Source organism: Psittacula echo (assembly GCF_963264785.1).
Source record: "Psittacula echo genome assembly, chromosome: 6".
Lineage (NCBI taxonomy): Eukaryota > Metazoa > Chordata > Aves > Psittaciformes > Psittacidae > Psittacula > Psittacula echo.
The window spans coordinates 66383107-66407444 of NC_137743.1; the positions used below are offsets into that span (position 1 = coordinate 66383107).

Sequence of the window (24338 nt, forward strand, 5' to 3'; positions counted from 1 at the left end):
GTAACTGTTACAGGAGATTTACTGTGCCATCTCCTTTCTGCTCAGGTGTTTTATAAATACAGCCTAGGAGCTTGGATTCTGATGTAATAAATGTATTTCAAACTATCTATTGCCTTGCAACTCATGTTAAAAGTAAAGATGATAATTCAATGTCATTGGATGAAATGTGCATTCATTTTTAGTAAAACTTAGGATTTTAGTGTGCCTTTGTTCATATTAACTCTAGTCTAGAATGCACTTTAAGGTTACATGAGATACCCCTTTTGCTTAACATACAGAAAAATCATTGAATTCCTAATTAAAAGTTTAAAAAAGCCCCTGAAAAATGTGAACACCTCTCTCCTTACTTACGCTATTATCTTTTCAGCTAGTAACACTGCATAAAACATACAAAAGGAACTCTGTTATCAAATATTCAAATATATTCTGCCTTTGATGAATACACAAAACTTCCATAAAGGTTAATGGGAGACAGGTGCACAAACTGATGGTAGAATATAGCCAGGAATATAACACAGCTGAAAATAGTTCCTCTCAGCTGATCTCATGTCAGTTTTCATGCTCTCTCTTAAAACTGTTGTAACTATTGCAAGTTTGTGCATTACAGGATCCCTTAAGAAGCTCACATTATCCCCCCTCTTGACCACATCATAGAGAAAAATGATCATACCATACACAGACCACAGACTGAAGAAGGAAAACTTGCCTTGGAATTTTTCAACTGGTAAACCTATTTTCTATAATGCTTAGTAGTGAACCACTCCAACTGCTGGACCATTTACCAGCGCATGTGTTTTGTGCCAAAGGTTACCAGATTGCAGAAGTGTTCTCACCTCAGAAAGTACCCATCATTCACCATGACCTTATTTTGAAACAACAGAAAAAAAAAATATGCCCGTCAAGCAGGAATAGGAAAGGGGGAGGAGAAACAGAGAAATCTGTATTAGCAACAGCAAATTTTCTGTGGGAAAAGCACAGACTATTAAATGATATTAGACAAGTCATATCTTTATATTATGGAATGAGATTTTCTTGATTATTTCAATTCCAGCAAGCCCCTGAGATGGACATTTAATTCTCCTCAGAAAGAAAATGAAAATGAGCTTTAACGGGGAAAGGTATGGCAACTGCCTTTTCCATTTCTCACTGCCAGAGAGGACAGCGCAGCAGTGGCAGTTACTTGAGAAGGGAACTACCACCTCCAGCATAGATCTTGGGCTCATGCTCCAGAGTAAGTCACTGTTCTTGAGCAGCACAATGAGGCAACAGAGCAAGGTGAGGGTGCACTTTGAGTGAGCTTTTGCTGTCTACCCTTCTTCTGATTCAGGCAGAATGGAAGTCTAATGTTTTCCAAAAGACAAAAGGAGAGGCTCTTCTGAATCAAATGGTATCTTCTTTTGTTTAGACTGGATTCCCGCCTGTCTGTAGCAGAGACCTTAGGTATCTTTATAATTCCCTTACATATTTCAAAATAACTTCTCAGTAATACACTAATTCTGTTTATATGGGTACACAATCACTGTTAAATCTCGTGTTCATGTCTTAACTAAGCTATGTTCATTCTAGGCCCAGTGCATAGAATGGGTGCATAAAATCCCTTACAAGCTGGTTTCCTAGTCCTAGATAGAGAAAGAGTCCACCTCACGGTATAACTTCTCCATGTTCTTAGACAACATTATAAAATTGGGGCTCACTATAGCGAAAGACACTGTCACCAGGAAGCTGAGGCTAGAAGAAAACTCACTTGTAAACACCCACAACCAGTACACTTTCTGAAACCTGTCCTCCCATCAGGTACGTCATGAGCCTCGCAGCTGATGAAAACCAGTATCAGATCATTTAAACTGATATTACTTGTGAGATCAATGACTGCTAAAAAAATCACAAACGTACCTGGTACAGTTAGCATTCTCTCAGTGTCAGTGTCACTGCTAAACTGACCCCACTATTGGAAACTATGGCTATCATTTACAAAGAAAAATGGGGGTGTCAGCTGCAAAAATTAGCTATTATAATTTGTGTGTTCTAAAATGAAGGACTAACGTAAAAAATAGTAACACAACTTTCAGCAGATATATGTTGGTTCAGGACCAAGAAATACACTTCAGCCTTGAAGATCAATTACCAAAAATAAATAATTGAATATCAATTAATATCAATTAATATCAATTAATATCAATTCAAAAATAAATAAATGAATATCAATTACCAAAAATAAACCAGCTGAATTCAGTACAGATGTGAAATATCTGGCTCCTACATTCATGATTTTAAATGTAAACTTGAAAAATATTACTGGAAAGCTTAAAATACAAACTAGGTATTTTATGACCAAACAAGAAGCGTATGTGAAACACAGAAATTAAACACACATTCCTGTTCTGAGGTGCATGCATTATTGTACGATATTAGAAAATTCTGGCAAATAAACTCAAAGACAACAGCCGTTTGTGGAACTTCATTACTGTCATCTTCATATTTCCACCTCTGAAGAAAAATGCAACCCCTTCTTCTGCACATCATACAATTTTCTTTGACAGTTCACTTATAGTTTTTCTGAATGGTTACACCCATACTCTTATGAAATGCATGGGGGTTATTCAATGATCAGAAGCCATCTAGACAACACACAGTTTTTCTAATTTTTCTTAAGGTATAGTATGAACTCCATCTCACATGGAAGATGACAGAGGAGTAAGTAATCAACACTGATTCCTGCAGCAATTGAAGTTCTCCTGGGAGCTTTCCCAGCAAAGCACTCACCAACCTGTTCAGTCTATGATACGTAACATTGCTGCCTGACAGAGGCTAACTGCGAATGCAGTCCTTTTCCAGTGCTGGTCAGCGGGAGTTCAGAAAATATACTCACCAGACATAAATGTTTGTAAAGCCAGTGACTTTAAATAAACTATTTCAACTTGTAATAGCAGAGAAATAAACCCTCTCTGGAGCTGATAGCTATTACCTCAAAAACTTCATTTTGCACAGTGTTGTGAAGAGATGCCGCACTTCAATTATAGGAGCTGTCCGTATTAATTCTGCTTTGGCAAGCACCGTTTTGGAAGATCAGCAGCCTGAGGAAACAAGCACTTCATTGAGACAGCAGTCACTAGCACTAGCTGAGCAGTTATGAAGTAAGGCAGGAAAACTTCATGCTTCCACAGGATATATGTGGCAATACAATCATTAATTCCGGATGGAGTGGGGAACAGCGAAGTCCCTTACACTTGTTGGCACTTGTATCAAAATGAAGTGTGTAACTTCATTCCAGTGTGGCGCTCATCGGTGCAGTGTGGGTTTGGCACCGCTTTGCCGCGTTCAGCACGCAATGAAGCCGTCTGCTGACGTGTTAACACCACATCAACCTGACAACTGAACTCCGCTTGCTGACATCCATGCCAAGTGGATTCAGCGTGGGCAATTCAGTCCCTAGCCTGACCAGGCTTCTACACATTTTATCCTCAGGCCACTAGAGCGACCATGGCTACTGGCCTGCTCAGCCTACGATTAGAATCCTGCTGCCCAGTCCGTCTCCTCATCGGAAGCCGAATCGAAGGAGACAGCGCTGCCGCTCAGAGCCGCCCGACGCCACGGGCGCGAGGCCCAGCTGCGAGACCCACCCCTACCACGAGGCGGCACCGCGAGACACCGGTACGACCGCCGCGAGGGAACCAAAGCAGGGCGCGCATGCGCGAGCGCCGTGCTCCCTGTCTGGCCCTGTCATTAGCCCTCGCGCCCGCTGACACGCTGCGGGTAGCTGCTAATGTGTGCCGAGCCGCGTCCCACCCCCCAAAGACTACAGCTCCCATCATGCCTCGCGCGGCCGTGCCACACTCCCGCTTTAGGGCCCTGCGGGCGAGGCCCGCCCAGCGGGGCGCGCTGCATGTTGGGCATCGTTGTTCTCAGAGCCGCTTCACCAGCGCTGCGCGGGACGGCTTCAGAGCTCGGCCTCTGGAAGCGCCCCATTCCCTTGTTGCTTCAGTTGTTCCCCGTGTGAATTCCTGTCAGCGCGCTTCCCCGTGAGCGCCTCGCGGTACTGTACAGGCCTCCGTATCCGTCTGCAGTTCTCGTAAGTTCCTGCGCACCCCGCAACGCTTGCAGAGCTGGTTTGATCCTTGGCACCCGCCGTAGGCTACCGCCTGTCAGCTGTCGGCGCCTTTGTGGAGCGGCGGAAGCGGAGCGGGACGTGCGGCCGAGAGTGCCTGGAACTGGAGGAGGTCCCGCTGCAGGTGCGCGGGGTCCCGCAGCGGCTCAGCGCCACTGCCTCCTTGTGGAAGGGAACCCGCTGTCGCTCAGTCTCGCCCTGTCGATTGAGGGGCGCGGCAACAGGGTGGGGCCGGGCCAGCCCGCTCCTGGGCTCGGCCCTCTAAGTGGGAGAGGGTATGGGTTTGCTCTTGTGGTGCTGCTGCTTTTTCCAGGGCCTAGGGTGAGGTAGGATCCTGTCAGGGTTCCCTCTCCAGTGCGGCCTGTGAGAGGTTTGGGTGCAGAACTTGAGCTTGGCGGCACCTGGTTACTGCTGCTGTCATCGGAAGGTGGGGTGTGGTGTGCTCTTCTTTCCCTTCCCCTTCCCCTTCCCGCGGGGATGGCTCAGTTTGTTCCGCTTTGCTTTCCTCGGGTGGTGTTAGCATGACGGGTGGGGCAGGAAATCCATGGTGTGGTGACAGTGCGCGTTCCCGGAGCTGCTCTAAAGCGACGCTAGAGTGCTAGTTGAAAATGCCGAAATGGGGTTGTGTCGTGTGGTGTGGGTGTGTTATGTATTTTATCAGTGCTTAAATGCTTGCAAGCAACACGGAGGCATACATACACTTACCCCAGTGTGCCTACTACTAAGTATATTGGGGTAGATGTACGAGGCTTGCATCATTTTGTATCCTTTTCTATGCTTAGATATGCTATGCAGGAATTCTTAATACTGAATTGGTGGATAGTTATGTTATTATAAAAGCTATATTGCTATTGTTTGTTCTGGTATATGTGTTATCAAGATTAGTGTAAAAGCATTTACGGATCTTTTGTCTGTTACAGAACCATTTCTGCACTTTTTTACAGATTTGGATTTGCTTAAAAACAGTAAAGTTAAGCTTTTATTCACTCAGCCCTCTCACAGAGTTTTCTCCACCTCTGTTCTAAGGTCTTTGTTACAAAGTGGCACTTTTTTTCCCCGCCTTTTATTTTTGACCTTGTTGTCTATATTTAATTGAATCAGTTATGTAGCAAAGCTTTCTGTAGAATTTGTGTCTTAAAAGATCTACCAGCAATTTACAAAAAAAGGCTGGGGACGAATTGGTAATGCGCATACTTTACAGGGGTTTTTTTGACCACCATGCTTTTACTTACTTTGCCTTGTTATTTATAGTAATCCTAGTAAATATTTTAATAAATCTATATTTTGAATCCTCCAGCTGAATACAGAAATATATATATATAGCTTACATACTCCTAAGTTATAGCATGTCAATATTTAAACTGTTGAAGTGAAAAGTAAAAGGCAGATGCTGTGCTGCTACTCTCTTTGTTATTTTCAATCTCATAGTTCAGTCTGTAACTGTACCAAATCCTATATGAAGATCAGATAATCCCATGTTCAGTGCCTAACGTTTCTTTCAAAGCGATTCCTTCAAGCAGTGTCAGAACTGCCTTGGGTGACCTGTCACCATATCATAGTGCTGCTTTAAATCAATCATTTAGTATTGAGACTGTGTTAAGTGAAACAAATACAGAAATGGAAATGTGTGTGTGGGGGGGTATTATTATTTGAAGACTTTTTGGAGTTCTGGTTTAGGTAAGCTAGTGTAGCCTCTTTAAAGGAAAGCTGCAATCTTAACAAATCAGCAACAACAACAAAAAACTAACTGAGAGAAAAACAATAATAAAGATCCCAAACCAAAATGAACCGGTGGTACGCTTTCTGTTGTTCAGGGTTCCAGCCATGTCTGACAAAAGTGAACTGAAGGCAGAGTTGGAGCGCAAGAAACAGCGATTAGCTCAAATCAGAGAAGAGAAGAAAAGAAAGGAGGAGGAAAGAAAGAAGAAAGAAGTAAGAAATTTACATGTTAACTTGTCCAAAATATAAGAGTAGGTTAACAACATTTGCTGCATGTTATTCAGGGAGTGTCTGTTTAATGATTGGTTGCTGATGCAAATGTAACACTTCTGTTTTCTGATAAGAGCAAACACCTACTGTTTTCTTTAGAATTATCCATATGACAAGTTAGATTTAAATTTATTTTTTAATCCTACACTTGCATAAAGTTTTGATTTCTAGAACTACTTGTGTGTGTGGGGATACCATTAATCACTGTGAAGTATTGCACAAAACCTCTGCTTAATGAGTTGTGATGGTGTTAGAGAACATACTTCTGAAGTGCAGTCCTAAGGATGTCCATAGGAATTGTCTGACCATCAGTATTGTTATTCTATAAACAATGTGCTAAATTCTTCTGCTCTTTGACTAGTTTTTAGCCTGAATTTTAAATTCAAAGCAACACTAGGGTTGTGTATGCTACTTGTGTAGCATATACACAAACTAACTTGATTTGTTAATAGTCTTCTCTCTGCTAAAGTATGTGACAATCAGTGATTTATTACTGTGTTTCTCCTGAATGCAAATTATACATTGTAAAAGAACTTTTGCTGGAATATTTTGGTGATTTGGGGTACTTTTTCAAGACTCTGTGTTTTGGTTGTGATCTTGTATATATTCTACATCAGCACATGACTGAGGACTGGGCAGCTGCCAGCTACATGACTCAGACAAAAAGGAGGGAGAAATATCTCAGGCTATGTTCTGATGATCTTTTAACAATGTATTGCCTCTGAGATTCCACATGTGATGCACTAGCTTATCACATCCCCACTTTTACATCTTAGACATTTTCTTAATTGCTGTGCACTTCAGTATGTACTCTATCTAGCCAAGTGTCCTAATACCTTCTTGACTGAAGAGGGGTGTCTCTTACTGTCATTCTAACCTTACAGTGTTTTATTTGACACTGTTGTCATTTCAAAATCAGAACCATATGACTGTGTCTTTTAAATACTTTTATACACAGGTATACAATACATTTTCTTTCAGTCTTTTAATTTTACAATGCTTGCTATTAGTGTGAAAGAGGTATTCATGATCTTACGAAGTGTCAGTCATTTTGACAAATGAGAAGACACCTTTTGCATGTTATATATGCCTTTTAAAGGCAGTACCAAAGCTGCAGAATTTTGTGATTCCTGTCTGTTGCTTGCTCTACCTACAGAAAGGATCAACATAATTATTAGAGTCAAACGTCTAACCTGTAGGATGATAGATTTCAGTAGTATAAAAAAAACTACTATGAGATCTCAAAAAAGAAATAAAACTATTTTTAATATCTGGTAAATGCTGTAACTTAATTATTGAATAATTTATAGACTGATCAGAAGAAAGAAGTCCTTCCTGTACAAGAAGAATCTGATCTTGAAAAGAAGAGAAGAGAAGCTGAAGCATTACTTCAGAGCATGGGGTTGACACCTGAGTCTCCTGTTGGTAGGAATGTTAATATTTATTTGAGATAAATGTTTGGTGTTCTTTGGGTGTGGTTTGGGGGGGGTTGGTGGTGGTTTGATTTTGTTAGGATTGTGGTATTTCTACAGCTGGCATGAAAGTTCTCTTGCCATTGTTTTTTGGGGTATACATGTCTGGGGTTTGTCCTGCATGATCTCTGTTATAAATGTTGAGTGATGTGCTTCAGTGAGCATTGCTATTTTATAAAATGTATGTTTTACACTTAGTGGATTATTTGGAGTTTTTTAGTTGAAATGCATAAACATCATGTATTTGTTGATCTTTTTTTATTTTTTTTATTTTCCCTGCATGTTATTCATCTGTATTTTTTTCTTTTTCTTTTTCATAATACTGAATTTTAGTTATGCTATTTTTGTGCACACTTGGCTTATTTCCTTTCTGCCTCTTTTGCACCCTGATTTTCCTTATCTCAAATACCGGACTTTGATGGACTAATAGCAAGGCTAAATATCATCCTTGGTAGTTTAGTTTTATGATTCATATCTGTGCCACTCTTGGATGGGTTAGCATATTGGTTGTTGCTTTTTTCCTTTACATAGCCACATATTTCTGGGAGATGAAAATGAAAAGGGTAATAATTCAATTCCACTTTTTGACTCTATCTCTGAAACCTAAGGGGTTTAAAACTTACTTTTCAGTTTGGCTCAATGATGAATGTCTATTTCAACTGGGTTTGCAAATAAAAATAATTTGTTACAGATAAGGCTTATCTGCAGCTGTATCTTCATAATTGTTTTTGCATAGTCCTCAAGTGTGAATGTGGCATAAGAAGCATTATAGCTGCTCCCATTCTAACTGCCACTACAGTAATTTTTAGTAGCTTGAACTGTTCTCACAGTTTAGAGAATGCTATTTAGAGAATTTGAGCTGTGTTAGGTCTAATGTACAGCACTTTAAATCATCAGATCTTACCTGCTAGAGGTTTTGTTTGTCAGACTGATAGTTGAATGCTTTCTTGTGTGAGGTTGTGTTCAGGCAGCTGGTGAGACTCTGCCAGAAATGGATTGTTGGTGGTGGCTTTTTAAGTCTGTGAGGGGGAACCTAAAAACCACAGGATAGTGAGTCCTTAAAGCAAGTCACTGCATAGACTTAGCATACTTGCATGAAAAGCTCTTTGGGGTGCTGGCGTGTAAGACTGGGGCATACCCCGTGAATATTGTGTTAAATTCCATTGAGCATCTGCTTAACCACACATTTCAACATACATGTACATAGATATGCATGGAATTCATTCTGTCTTCTGTCAAGATACTCAGATCCAATTTGGATCCTAAATCAAGCTAAAATGTCCTACTCGGTAGGCATGGTAGCATGCCTAGCCTTGGATGTGGTCTGCTGACTGGATACTGGCCGAGTATGATAGTACAGTGATTGTATGCCTGAGCTGAAGCTAACTCACAGCTGACCAGCTTGGTGTACAGATAACTTGAGCTTTCATAGTTGGTGTAGGTGGATAGCTTGAGGTTAGATTCCTTTATAGCAACTTGTATCAAAAATTATGAACGCAATTCCTCTCCTGTTAACTGCTGGAGTAAGGTAGCTCTCTTATGGGAGAAGGGGCCTTAACAATGTAAGTATGCTTTTGATATCTACCATCCTGGTTGTATAGGAAGGCATAAGTTAGTGAACCAAAATCCTTTTTCATCCTTCTTTGGGGTAGGTGGATTTTTATTTGGTCTTTTTTTAAGACTGTTGATCTTTAAATAGGTTTCACCTCACTAATAGGAAGCTTTTCTTCAAAACGGTTTGCCCCACGAGAGGGCACTGTAGCATCAAAACTAAGTTAATGGATTCTTTTGGCCGTGCTGCCTGACTTCTGTAAATGGTAACAAGATATGTTTCTAATGTCACTTTAATTGAGAGTGACATTAAAATGTTGTCGTTTCTGGTAATGCACAAAAATAATGTGGGAATTTCCTTTAGTATAAATTATTTGGTAATGGTGATGATGGATTGAAGAATATATATGTATATATTTATACACACTCATATACACTCATATTTATATAAATATAAGTATAAAGTCTAACTATGTGTAAGTATAAGTTTATGAAGTATAGTTCTACATAAAAGTCTCTCCTGTAGGAGGAATGAATTTTCAATAAATTAAAGAATTCACTGTAGTTTTGTAAATTTCTAGGGTATATTTTTTTCATCAACCAGAATCATGTCTCTGCTTTGGGATGGGGTGCAAACGTGCTTCAGAATTCACAGTGTACCTGTGATCTTTAAAAATATTGCAGATCTAAGTTCAGAATTCTCCTTTGCCTGACCCCTAACAGAGTGGATCCCAATTTTTATACAGAACTTTTGTTCAGTAGATTACAGGTTCATTTTAAGGGTTGCTGAGGAGTTAATGTGTTCTATGAACATTTTACATATTGCTGAAAAATGAAGTATGTAAGGACCTTCAACACAAACCCTGATTCTTAAGCATAAACCTAAGTTTCATTAAATGAGTTGCACTATTTCTGAAAAGTAGAAAAAAATGTCAAAATAGCTTTGTGTTTGCATCAGATTGCATTATATCATTCACTTTAATGTATCAGGTCCAAAAAGTATGTTGCTTTTTAAATGTTTTTTTGCAGTCTTCATCTACATGCTGAAAATTAACTGACTTTTAGGAAAAAGTTTCAGTATAACACTACTATTTTTTTTATTTTTTTTTTTTTGTCAAGTAAAAAGAAAAAAACCCAGAAAAATCTCCCAAAACCAAACTCTGGAAACTTTTTGTTGTAATACACAGGATTTACATTGATTTGATTCAAACTAGAACAGAAGTAAAGTGTGCTGTGTGACAAAGCCAGTTCTTTTGTACCACACTTTGGTGATTATATATTTAGAAGCAACATTGCCAATTAAATACATTCAGTGGCTAATTTTTAAGAAAAACTGATTTCAAAATTATATTAACAACTATCATCATTTATGTTTAAGCAATGTTGTTTAGTGGAAGTTGTCCTTTGAAAATTGATGCCATCATTTGTCAGAAGTTCAGTTTAAAAATATATTTTCAATTCATTTTCTCTTAACTGTCTTTCCCTCCATGTCTTTTTTTATGCTCAAAGTGCATAAATGCCAAACAACTGCATGAAAGTCCAGCATGAATTGTTAACATTGTCTTTTCCCCTCTCTTTCTACTGTTCATTTTCATCCATGTATATTTTGTTTGCCATCACTTTTTTTTTTTTTTAATACTTCATGTTAAATTAATTTTAAAACATCCTAAGCTGTGCAACCTCTGCGAATAGTAACAGCGGATACCTGTCTGTTTCACTATTTAGTCCCTCCTCCTACTTCTCCATCTTCCAAATCTGTGAGTACACCAAGCGAGGCTGGAAGCCAGGACTCTGGTGATGGCGCTGTTGGATCTAGGTACGTCATTTTCCTTGTCATGCTCCTTTGCTTAATACTCAGATTCTGAATAATTAAGCTTTAGAAGAAATCAAGGTTAATTACTTGATTATAATAACATGAGGTTACAGTGCTGAATCTGTGAACAGTAACTTTTACACAAGTCCTTTAAAATTTGAAATACAACTACACTTGCTAATTTGAAATTGCCATCATTAATGTGGAGCTGTATAGAGTTCCAAGTTAAAAGTGGTATTGAGTCTGTCTTATAATGTTCTTGTAAGCGTGAATGTCTCAGGACAATAGAAAACTGGAGAAGTCCAACTTCTGGGCTCTTCCCAGCTTTTTCTAAAGGAGAGTGTGTGTGGATAATAGGCTGTTTCCTTTTTTCCCCTCTATTCTAGCTGGTCTAATAAAAAATACTGTCTACAAACATTGCATTGCTTCTGATTTTAATTTCCCCACCTCTTACTCAGAACAATATTTCTCATGATTTCACTTTGCAGTCATTCCTGTAACGCAACTATACCACTTAATCTCTCTCATTTGGCCAAAACACAGCACCATCTTAGTGCAGCCACAGGGTTGTTTTTTTTCCAGTTCCAGTACTTGCTGCATCTGTTTGACCCTTTTTTTTGTGCAGTTTGAGTTTTATCTGCTATAAGGAGTCAGATAAATATTTCTGTTCAACTAATTCACAGTAGTGATATATGATGATAAGGTGGGACACGCTACTTCCAAATGGCGTTTCTGTTCTCATGCACAGTCTGTGAATAAGAGCAGTTTTGGCTATTAACAGTGGTAGCTCATATTTTCTCAGCAAATTAAAGTCACTTACTTAAAATTTATTGAGTATGCATTGGGGGTAAAGTTTAGTTAAAGCACAGTAACTAAAGCAGTTATCGGATACTTCTCTGATTATGTGAGTAGTTGTTCTGGAGAAAGACTAAATACACTGCTTTGAAACCTCTTAAGAAAACTGCAGTTACGTCTTGTAAGCATGTGGATTATGCACATATAAGTATGTACAATCTTAATCTGAAAACATTCAAGAGTTTAATGGCCTGAGCAAAGCTTACAAGGTGCATATTTGTAAGTTAAAATAGAGAGAACACTTTAGTCAGCAGATACCAACCGAAACTTTTTTTTTAATCATTTTAACAGTGCCCAGGTGTGATCTTGTGCATAGATTATTCACTATGCAATTGAAGTTCACCTGTCATGTTAATAAAAAAGCAATATAATTGTTCCTTAACTACCAAGCAAGTTTAAAATTGTTTGAGATCTGTGATTATTGCTTATTAAATTGTCATCTCATATTTAAATTCAGTGTTTAAAAGAAAAATAATTATGATTACTTTTTTATAAAATAAAAAAGAAATCTTTCCATTCACACAAGTTCAATGTGAAACAATATGTATAGGCCGTGTATCTTGAATTGAACACCACATTGTGTACTGAATTTATCTTCACCTCATAGGTGTGCTGTGCTCTCTGATTGTGTGTTCCTCAAGCATAGTAATGTTATGTTGTAGGCATACATTTTCTTACAAAGCCTTGAGAAAACTTGTACTGTAAGCCTCTGTAGCTTCATGCATTTGCAAGCTTTAAAACTAAATCTGTCTTTTGACAATTTCCCAGATGTGGAATCATAAAAAGATTGTGGTCTTGAAAGTGTAGAGGTATGAATGTATAGCTAAATTAAAGGCTATATAGAGTCACTGTTAAAGTCCTCTTGCTCATTTTCAGACCACTAGATAATGTTCTTCCCCTGAAGAACCTGAAAGTTAATGGGAAAAGTTGGAATGTGTGATATCCGTTAGCATTATACCTGGTATTTCACATTTCATATGTGTTATAACACCCAAGTTGTTCTGCTATCCGTGATAATCTTAAAAAGCTCTTCACATTAGTGCATTGTGCCAGATTTGGTTATTTTCTCTGGTCTGTAGCCATTTGTTCTCTTGTCATGCTGCAGCTATATATTACAAAGATGATCTCCTTTGTTAATGCAATCTTGTCTCTATGGTTCTGAATCTTGCCAATATCTTACTTAGTAATTAGTAGAGTAGTGTTCAGACTGTGTTCCTGCTGTTTCTTCCATCTGTCTTGCTTTATTTTCATGAGCAAAGAGTTTTGGTACCCAGTTTGATACTGTTCTTTCTCTCGTTTCCTCAGTTAAGAATATACATTTAAAACTGGAAATGAATACAGTTGGTTTACTTTTGGATTAGGTGGATGCTTCATAGAATTATTTTAAATTCAGAAAATCCTTTCTAGAGATATAGCCTGGATACAGAGAAGCTAGGGTGTATATGGAAGAGTAGGAACTCCTGTTCACTGAAGCTTGTAGACAAATTCATTTAACTTAAGACATAACAAACATCCAGAAGCAAAAGGAACAGTACACAGTTTTGGTACACATATAATAGATTAATTTTATCTGGGAATGTTACCTTTATTTTAAAAGAATATCTCTGAGAAACATTTAACTATAACGTGTACTGCTTGTTGACTTGAATTATTTTAAAAGGCAGGCTATCCCTAGTACAACCAAAGCAACTGTTGCAAGTTAAAGGAATGCTTTCAAAGCATGAAAGTTACCTCAGTAAAGGCTATATATTAAGCAGGGACAAAATTTGGAGCCTTTTAAATTCATAGTGTTTTCCCCACGTTTCTCTCAAGTGGGTTTGAAAAAGTTGAGAAAATGTTTGACAAATACTGTGGTAATGCAGCATTTGGATCTGTAGATAAGCAGTCCTTCGCAGAAGCAACATGAAGGTTGGGGTGGCTGTTTGGTGGCTTGGTTTGGGTTTGTTTTTTTTTTTTATATATGAAACAACACAAGCAATGTCCAGCTTGAAGTTTCAGGCACCAAATTAAACTTCAATCTTAAACCTATATTGTCAAGAAAAATAGTAGAGACCTAAAGAATAAGTGTACTCAAAGTAATTGATTTCATGTTAAATGGTGCGCTTTCTGATGCACAAAAGATACGGAAATGTATTACAGATTTATTGCTAAGTTACTGCTGCAGATGCAGTAGCAGTTATGTAGAATGATTTGCCAGATATAAGCACATGGATTTGTAATTCTTAATTGAATTATAACTAATTATTTTAATGCATACTTCCTACAAGAACAAGGTAGTGCGTGATACACCCATACCTAGGAACTTCTATGGCATTGCCTGTATGCTTTTGAGGTTAACTTTACCTTTGGAATTCTGGACTTGGTTTATAAGAGCATTACCATGCATGGGAATGACATGTAGAATTACATTTTATTGACTTATCATAGTAAAATATATGTTTTTTATAAAAATATAATAGCATCTAAGAATATCAGAAAACCCACATATGTTCATCTGTTAATCTCTCATATAATCTTGTTTTTAAAATCTCTAAGCCTGGTAGCAGGCAGTAGACTAAATTAAAATGTGCAGAGAAGGCATGAAGGCTAACAATGAAGGGAGAGGGAAGATTTATTTCTCCCTGCATATTTCTTCTGATCAAAAGTGACTTGAAATGGATCTATTCTGTTCGTTACTATACATGACTCTGAAACGTGTTATTAATACAAAGCCCACTATTTCTAAGTGATTTAGATACCTTAAATGGTGCTGGCTCTAAATCAGATGACACTTACAAGCCCAAGGCAGTGCTTAACCCATAATTACTGCAGTGTCACATCTTGGAAACTCTAGCAGTTCTCTATCCCAATGGAAGTACATTTTTGCCCTGCTACCACGAGGCTTATGTGTTGATTCATTTCCTTTACCAATATGAGAGTTTCCTCCACATATTTACTGCTCTGGGCAGGATTGCATTATGTTTACAAATCTGTCTTCATATGACATGAACAAATCTGAACAGATTTTAAAAGGAATTAAAAGAAAGTTTTTAATGGTTCTTGTCAGTATTAAAAATATTTTTGTTTGCCTCTCATAAATGCCATATTTGTTTGCAGATCTTTAACTTTCAATCTTTTAAAAATGATTTCTTTTCTAATAGCTCTGAATTCTGTGTTTGCTTTTTAACTTTTGTATTTACTGCATGTATTATTGCACTGAATGTTTGCTGAATTTCCCTTAACTGATGTTACATTGCTTTGTTTCTTGTGAACAACGAAATAATTGTAAGCTTACTGTAACTCTAGCATTTCATAGCGTGTATTTGCTTCACTAATCTCTGGCCTTTTTTGCTAATGCTGCATGATTGTTCAACCTGGGGTGTCAGGACGCTGCATTGGGATACTGATCCATCAGTTCTTCAGCTCCACTCTGATTCCGATCTGGGGTATTGCATAGATTTCTTATATTCCCTCTTTCATGTACTTATGGATAAGAGCTTTTTTTTTTTTTTTTTTTTTTAAATGTAAGACTTCAAGTTGTTGTTAAAGGACTGTTCTGTAATAACAGAAATTCACTATCGTTAGACTTAGTGCAGTTTGCTTGCAGTGGGAAAGTTTTTTATTACTTAATATACATAAGATACATATTTCTGATAACAATACTTATTTGTGCTTTTCTTGAGTCTTTGATAAAATATAAGCTTCAAGATGTCATTTCTTTAAACTAAGAAAACTTAGAATAACTGTATTTTAAAAACAGAGTAGCTCCCTTTTTTTTTTTGTGCTGCAGCTTTTAGAAGCATATTATAAGCACTTACTAAAGCCCATATTGTGCTGTAAGAATTATGATTCTGCCCACCAAAACGTTTCAAAAGGGGTTACTCTTTTTTTTATCTGCGTTTATCTAAGGAGAGGGGTGGATAAGAAATTAAATTTGATACAGGTAAATTGTTGTTAGAACATTGCAGTGTTACTACAATGCATACTGAAATTAGCTTTTATAGGAAACTACAATGACTGAATTAATGTGTGGAAAAATTCAGTCATTGTGTTTTGGAAGTACATTGCGCACTGTAGCTTGATACTAGCTGTATCTGCATTTATAGGATCTTCCATAAACTGAAGTCAGAAGGCTCAGACATTTTCAGTGTCTTATTCTGAAGTAATGTCTTACAGATAAATCATTTGTCAGTGTGTGAGTCTCAGATCAGATTTGCAGCTCTGCATTTAAAATAGTATCTTAGATGAAGACAAAAAAGGGCAGCAAAGTTAAAAGGACTAAAAAAATGTGTTTTCCTTCAGAATACCTAAGCTATTTTTTTAAGTTTTAAAATCCTAGTACTGTTTCTGTACAAATGTGACTTGTGAGCAGATCTGTTCCAGTGAAAATAGGGATGTCATAAATTTAACAGTATCCTAGTCAACCACAAAGAGCAAAACTTTAAAATTATATACTAAAATCCAGATATTTATATATATGCAGGTCTTCCTTTTTGTTGCAGATTTATAAATAGCTACTCATTTTAAATAATAATGATAATAAAATATTAGTCATAGCTATATGACTTCTTCAGAGTTAAATTTCCACTGGATTTTGGCTAAGCAGTGCTGTTACATGGTGACTTGGGTATTCTTGGGTATTAGACAAAATGTGAATTAATTCATAAATATTGAATGTTTTTTCTGATTTCTCTATTAACTTCTTTTAGACGTGGACCTGTTAAACTTGGAATGGCCAAAATTACACAAGTTGATTTTCCTCCTCGAGAAGTTGTTACATATACAAAGGAGACGCAAACACCTGTTATGACTCAGCCAAAGGAAGGTGAATACTGCTTTTTTGAGGGCCATCATCATTTTATGTATGTGCACTTCACAAAAGTCATTTACAGATGTTTTTTCCATCATTTCAGTGTCAAGGGTTGTCTTAAGGTCTGTCTTTAAACTACCTAAATACATTCATAATGGCTAACTTATCACTATCTAAGTTAATTTTTCTTTTATTATAATAATAACAGAATTAGAACGAGCACTTGTGATTTGGAAGCTTAAGAAGGTACATGAAAGATTTATATGTGAGACAATTTATAGGCAATTGATATAAATTCCATTATTTATATGTGTTGCTTAAGTGTTAACTGTCATTCTGTATCTCATTTAACATTACTTTTATTACTAATACATAGTATTTTCTTGCTTCTAGTAATGTTCAGATTAGACACGAAGTTGCTTAATTAGCTAATAAGTAAGTGGGATATATTCTGCAGTTATGACATCCCTAAGAATTACTTGAAGGTAACTTAGCAGTTAACCCCACGCACTTTTTAAGAATTTGAATTTTTATACCTGGAACTTATACACTGAGTTTTAAAAGACAGAACTAATGTCGTTATTAACCTGTGCCATTTCTGTTCTCAGTAGCTGAACACATGCTTTCTTTCAGTCATGACTTGTTTGCTTTTCAGACAAGAAATTTTTCCAAAGCTGACTAATAAATTTAATTTTCAATGTTGAAACACTTGCATTTTGCTGCAAATAACAATACTAATCTTGACCTACTTTTCATGTCGTTTTACAACTCAGTCTCTTAGTTGTTTAATATGACTGACTTTGAGTATGTGTCTTTGCTAGCAGTTTTAGGGCCTAATTCTACATTCATAATTTTCTTACTCTTTGGTATGTGAACTTTTGGGTGTTTATGCAAGGAGATAGAAGCACTTTTTGAAACACGAAGAGAATACTCAGCTGAAATCTTATGCTGCTTTTTCCATAAAACTGTATAATTTACTTGGAAGTGTAATGCAAGTGATGGGGAGTGTAAAGTGGAATACAAGTGGTGCAGAGTTGTTGCTGCTCCAGTCTACATTCATACGCTGCTCTTGTCTGGGGTGTGTCTTGAGGTCACTTTGGCAAGTTTAGCAATATGCAAATGACACTGTGAAAGAGTTGGGGGGCGAGGGAGAGGAGGGAAAAGAAAGTAAATTGCAACAACACTCTGCTGAGAAGTTTCTTTTGCTACCTCTGGATATCCAGTGTAAGGGATCAGTGTGTCCTCAGAGCACAAACCAGATGTTTCAGACTTCGTTATTCAGTGAGCCAGAATAACAGAGCTGCTCTTTCCCTGTGTTTCTTTTCCATTCTGCATTTTATCTGTATAAACGCACAGATGGCGTTTGGGGTTTTCCTGCTTTCATTTTTCCCGTGCCCTTAACTTTTCCTTTCTCTATTCCCTCAGGATTTTTTTCTCCCCTCTATCTATGGAATCTGAAGACTTGGTTCATAATTTATGTGCTTGAAGGGTTTTACTACTGCTGCCTGCTGTCAGTGGAAATTGCCTGGGATTGTATAGTCTTAGTTTCATACTCCTTACATAGGCTGTAGTTGAGATTTATTGGAGTTGAGTGGGAAAGATGGGTCATCTACCTTTCTTTATTGACCAGAAAGCTCTCTCAATGCAGATGTTGTCTCCTAACCCATTCCACCTTAAAAATAATACTGTTTGCTTGAGAGCCATCATAATTTTATGTATGTGTACTTCACAAAAGTCACTTAGGGATGCTTTTTCATCATTTCAGTGTCAAGGGTCTTCTTAAGGTCTGTCTTAGAACTGCCTAAATACATTCATAATTAATCTCTATGTTCACAATTTATGATGACATCTGAACGGGGACACAGGTTTTCTTTAGGAAAAGATTCATCCTGCCTCAAAAAAAAAAATCAAGTCACAAATTTTGATTTTGGGATGCAAATTTTGAAGCCTTTAAAACAATTGGCAAAAGCAATATGCTGAGTTTTCAGAGTGCAGTTAGATAAATTTAAATCTGATATATTCCATCTCGTTATTTTTTTCTCACAATTTTAAGTTGATTTTTGTTTGGTTTAGTGAGTATACTGTAAACTAGAGAAAATCTTACAAAGTACACTTGAAAGTTGAGCTTGCAACTGAATTTACACATACAGTTAATATTCAGTAGCTCCCTTGTACGGCAACAAGTTGCATCTCAACTAGGTTAGATCCAGTGTTCACACTTTCTTGTAAAAGGACTGGAGCTTTCTTGAGTATCATATCTTGAGATTTTAAAATGCTGTTGGAGAAGTGCTTTTGAACAAAGGAAAACAGAAGCAGTTTTATTAGGTATGATGCACAGTTATTCTATAGGTTGTGCTGTAGGTTGAATCGTGTCACTCAGTTGAAGTTAATAAACGTTTCACAGTTCTTGGAGGAAGATGCCCATAACCAAAGTAGACTTAGAAGGTAAATCTGCAATATTTGTTTCCTGAGCTTTTCGTATGGTCAGTGTAACCCACAGCTGCCCTTTCCTCAAGGTCCCATATATACAAGTGGCCAAGGAGAACCATAATAAGAAATGGTGCCGGGTTAGCAGTCTTGGTGCTCTCAAACTTCTTGCTTTGATGAAAATACTGACACATGTCTGTCCTCAGTACTCTTTTTTTCTTTCACACTTCTGTGGTTTTTTGTTTCTCCAGAATTTTGACCAGCCTCAGTCTTCCAACTCCCCTCCTTCTGTAGCAGCTGTATTTATTATGGGGAAAAAGAAGAAATCATTGTTCAGAGGAATATAGCAAAGCAGTTTTTGTCATTCTGATATACAGTAACTATGGCCATATTTTTTTTGTTTAGGGACCAGATAACTTCATTTTGGCTTGGTAAATGTGTTGTGCTATACTTGATACTCTTCCCCTTTACTTCTTAACTAATAAGCCTAAACATCTATGTCTCTATGCCATTAATACACTTCAACTTTTGTCATCATCATAACATGAACATCCTGTGTTTAAGGTGCCCCATTCCCCAGCATCCTTGGTTTGCCATCCCCTTTTCTACTCTCTAAATCCATTTCTCACTTCCCGTGATGCTGTATATAACACTGCTGCTTACTTGCCTCATTGTCCAATTTTGGTGAACATGTTGTTTTAGTTGGTGTGGTCAGCTGGTTATTAGGGCTGTTATTTGGCCTCTATTTGGCGTGCTCTATCAGGCAGCAGATTTTCAGGTGTACTCTCTGAAAATACATTGGAAATTGTGTTCCCTTCATACATTCATTTCTTTCTAGCAGGCAGCAGGAGCAGTTTCAGCAACAGAGACACAATTCAGATGTGAACTCTGGTATATGTCTCAATGTTCTGCAGGCCCCATGTTGGCCACCACACAGAGTACTGTCATCATTGGTGATAAGTCTTTTTTCTCTATAGCTCTTGCTACACTGTTTCTCCTATACTTTTTGATCTTTTCCTTTGTGATTTGCTAACATATTGTTCAGATTCATGTGGAAAGAAATTAATTGCCAGTATGGCAAATAAGGATGTGTTATGAATTCTTGTAGTAGGTGATCTAAAGAAAGGTAGGCATAAAGGGGAATATGACTCTGCTCAGCTGTCACAATTAGGGCTTTTCCTGGGCTAATGGGATACTTGTTATTTAGTCCTGCTTTGCAATATTGTGTTTGTGTGATCACAGCTAACTGCAGATAGTATTATTGCATTAGCTTCACTCTTTGAGGAATTATTATCTCCAAGATGCAGAATGAAAATATTAAGCATTTTTGTCCTTCTAATTCTGACCTAGAGTAATAACAATGTGCTGCATAGGATTGGCTTCTTGAATGCTGTTACAGTGAATGCAGCATTTTTAGATTTTAATATTTTAAAAAGAAATAGCAGACCCTTATATATTCATGCATTATCCTGTACATGCCTTAAAATGTGCAGTGAAATATAGATGGGAAAACTTGATATGAAGACATTCGGCTTAACAAAAGCCAGCCATTTCACAGATGATTTAACTTTGATTAACCTACTCTGCAGCAACAGATTACTCAGACAACTGGAACTTCACTCCATAGTGTTATTGCTAGGTGCAGCCTAATTTACAGCACTGCTTTTCCTTCTGTCCTGCCAAAATACATCACAATTTTGATGTTAACTTGAAGTAAAAATTCAGTGGTTCATTAAACTGGTTTTTAGTATTCATTGACAAGAAATGTGTAGCTATTAAAGTAGCTGCTATTTTTATGCAGTCTTTTTTGCTCTGTTTGTAACCTTAGATCCCCTGTTGACCTGTCAGAAATATCATGGAGTTAATCCCTTAGTATATTATAATGAATATTCTTCTGTATGTTGATGTGACATGGAGTCCCATTTCCTGTCTTCATGGCCCTGCTATGACTTATTTCTAGATCTTATAGCCTTTTTTTCAATTGTGAAATTGTATTTGGTATACTAATGAATGAAGTGTCATAAAATTCCAGTAGGTACCATTAATAATGAATAAAGAGGATGAGCCTTTAAGGTTTCCACATGCTGACTTGAAACAAATGCAGTACACCACTGTATCATGTGTTCTTGACTTACTCATGTGGAACTTTTTCAGAAATAGTATGTCCAATCCTTCAGTGTTTGCTGGGTAATATATTATTGTTATGCCAATTCCTTGCACATACCAGCACCTGACCTGTTATTAAGTACATTCAAGGTAAAGAGAAGACAAGGGAAGTAATTAAAACAGGAAATTCTTACCTCTTGTTGTCCAACAGCTTTGTGTAGCCTTTTCTCATTGTAAACTTCTGTGAGAAAGCATCCTAGTTTTGGATAATGAGGTCAAGAACTTGTACATGTGGGGTTTATGTTATGTGTTGGGTTTTATTTGTTTTTTTCATTGTGGTGTTGGGTTTTTTTTCCCCCAGATCCCTTAATGAGAAGGTTTGCATATGACTTCTCTTTAGAGAGAAGGTTTTAGATTTATGTAGTTACAGATAAATCTGTAAGATGACATGTTTCAATTTCAAGCCTGATACTTTGAGAATAATAAAGTAAGTGCTGTATCCTGCATTTAAATGCAGTAATATCAGCTGGCTGTGTGCAGCGAAAGTACTATGAAGGAATTTAGAGCTCTATAATATATGCCATTTATGTTTCAACATTAAAAGGCAGGAGCAATCAACTATATGATCTTTTGAATAAAATATGTAGATTAGAAGGTCACTTAGCACTAAGGGGTTGACCATCTGCATTTGACGAGAATTTGACTCCTGTCACTGAAAATGGTACTTAGAATCAGTGTAGTATGACTAATGGGAAGTTGGGCTGAAATTTCTAATTTGGGACTTTCAAAGCTAGAATAATGTGCCCAGGGTGACCCAAACCGGAATTTCTGGATTGGAAGGCATAGTTTCAATCTGCAGGATTGATTGGCAGGGCAAACAAGCGAAGGATTTTTATCCAAGTAGCTGTAATGTGGATATGTGGTGCTGCATTTGTTGTTCTCAAAATGTGTTAACTGGTATTACCTTTTTTAATTAATCGCTGTCCACACCTATAGTGATTTGACATTAAGAATTCCATTCTTTAGCATTGCTGTAAGTTATACAGTTTTCAGATTACACTCTGCTGTACATGAGAATCCATCTAAAAAGGAGCAGTGTCTTTCCCCATGTGATTATTTTGCCCAAAAAAGCTTTCATTTTTTTTTAAGTGGCACAAAAGCTGTAATTGGCATGCTTTGTAAGGAAGTGTCAATGTGCAAGAGAGTGGAGATCACTAAGAATTCTTTTACGCGTTCTTTCCCCTTTGCACCACCGCCTCCTCAGCAGGGTCACTGAGATCACTAGCTTTTCTTGAAATGGCCATTTTCACTGGCAGGTGCATTATACCCTGTATTTTCAGATTGTTTTTCCATTCTGAATGTTTGGCAGGTTGATTGCTCTGGCTGCATTGACGGAGAAAGGGCTGACAAATGCAGTTGGGCTGGCTGAAAAGACAGTGATTACTGTTTTCCTTTGTGGCTGATTGAGGCCCTTGAAAGGAAAGATTTTAACCTTCACCATTTGGTTCAAAAGTATGAGCATATATTGAAATCATTCATGCCATTTATCCTAGTTCTGTAAACTTGTCAGAACGTAAAAATCGCTCAATTTCAAGCAATGTAGGATTGGCATACGTCATTATCATTTTGATTAAGTTGGAGTTTGTATTATTGTGTGCATTATACAGTGTCATTTAAAGCTTTCTTTCCTGCAGGTACAGTTATATTTTTATTGCCTATAGTATGGAGTTAGAAAGATTTTCAGACCTCTTTAAACCTATCACTATGTGTGTGGTTTGGCAGCTGCTATGGCCTACAAGCTGTATTTTGTTTGCAGGGTAAAGGCTTGTCTGTAGACCTCCTGGAGTGCTGGTAATTGCACAGGCTTGCCAATGGGGAAAGACATGATTGGAAGCAGTCAGGCAGAAAAATGTTGTGCCATCCCATTGCCACCTCATAGCAGAGACACAATCCTAGCAGTGCCATCTGGTTGTTGCTATCTAGTCAGCTGGCCTGGCTGCTGGGACCATGGCTTGGCAGCTGGTTCCCATCCTTTGACCACCCCTTTTTCCTTTTCCTCCTTTTTTTTGTGTGTGTGCATGTGGATTTATTTTGTTTAATTTTTTTATTTTCCTTTTTTTTATTAGATAACTTTGAACGTGGGTCAGGGGGATGGCTGTAACAAACAAGCCTAGTCCCTGTTGAATACTGTCTCATTACTAGTGATCAGGCACACAGCAGATTCCTGCTGCCATTCCCTTATAAATAGATGACATAGCTGTTTAGCCAATAAAAATAAGTCTTTTCAGAAGCTTACCCTAGAAAGTGGGTGAAGAAAAGCCAGGAAATGCATATTCCACAACACTAAGTAATTTAAAGTTATTTTCTGGTTTACCGTTCTCAAAGAATAAAATGTAGAAATGCAGAAAGTGCTGTAAACCTTGTCAGTATTCCTGAACATTAACATTTTATGTTATTCATTGCAATTAGGGAAAACACATTTTACTGTAAAGTTCTCATTCCCAAACATGATACAGATGAGACTTGCATTTAGAATGACAGAAAAAAATGTAATCTCCCTGCTATTATCTTTAGCAGAATTTGCCTCTCAGAATAGCAACCTGAAAGCTAATGTAAGCTATCTCCATGCCATGCAAAGACCCATTAGACTGATGGTTTCAGATCAAAAGGAAGCAGCTGCTCTGTAGTCTATTTTAGACATTTGATTTTTCTTTATTCTGTGGCATTAACGTGTCAGTATGTTATACAGAGCATGCATGCACCACATGATTTTGTATGGAATCGTAAATGCTGTAAGAGAGATTTCCACTTTGGATTCCTTACAATTTCTTATGGGTCTTATTTCAGTTTATACAACTACATAATTTAGTGCAACTAAAACCCACATGTAGACAGCATTCAAATGATCTTTTGGTTTGAGATAATGTTATCCTGGGGACTACATCTTACAGATATAACCATTTTAAGCTAAGTGATACTATTTTACATCAGTTTGTTTGAGATTCATCTGGAATGTTACTGTTCCTCTTTAAAGACATTGACAGTCTCACCATAATGTTTCTTCTTAGATGAAGAAGATGAAGACGATGTGGTTGCACCAAAACCATTAGTTGAACCTGAGGAAGAAAAAACCTTAAAAAAAGAGGAGGAAGAAGAAGGTACAGTTCGCCTCAAGACATCCTGAGTGGGCTGTAGAGAAATGCACCAATAAGTGTTTTACTGTTTTTCCCA

The 24338-nt window shown here is 37.4% G+C and overlaps 1 protein-coding gene across 4 annotated transcripts in view; it reads left to right on the plus strand.

The window, feature by feature from the left end:
• The first annotated feature begins 3819 nt into the window (after window positions 1-3819).
• Window positions 3820-24338, plus strand: part of DYNC1I2 (dynein cytoplasmic 1 intermediate chain 2) — a 30954-nt gene continuing 10435 nt past the window's right edge. The window contains exons 1-7 of one of the 4 annotated variants that reach the window (XM_080622136.1): window positions 3820-4229; window positions 5920-6037; window positions 7405-7519; window positions 10843-10933; window positions 15151-15210; window positions 16474-16589; window positions 24176-24265. In XM_080622136.1, the coding sequence (XP_080478262.1) occupies window positions 5930-6037; window positions 7405-7519; window positions 10843-10933; window positions 15151-15210; window positions 16474-16589; window positions 24176-24265 (580 nt within the window). In that variant the 5' untranslated portion in view covers window positions 3820-4229; window positions 5920-5929. Of the gene's footprint in view, window positions 4230-4416; window positions 4533-5919; window positions 6038-7404; window positions 7520-10842; window positions 10934-15150; window positions 15211-16473; window positions 16590-24175; window positions 24266-24338 lie in introns of those variants that run through there. The other 3 variants (XM_080622137.1, XM_080622138.1, XM_080622139.1) reach the window with 3 other exon arrangements.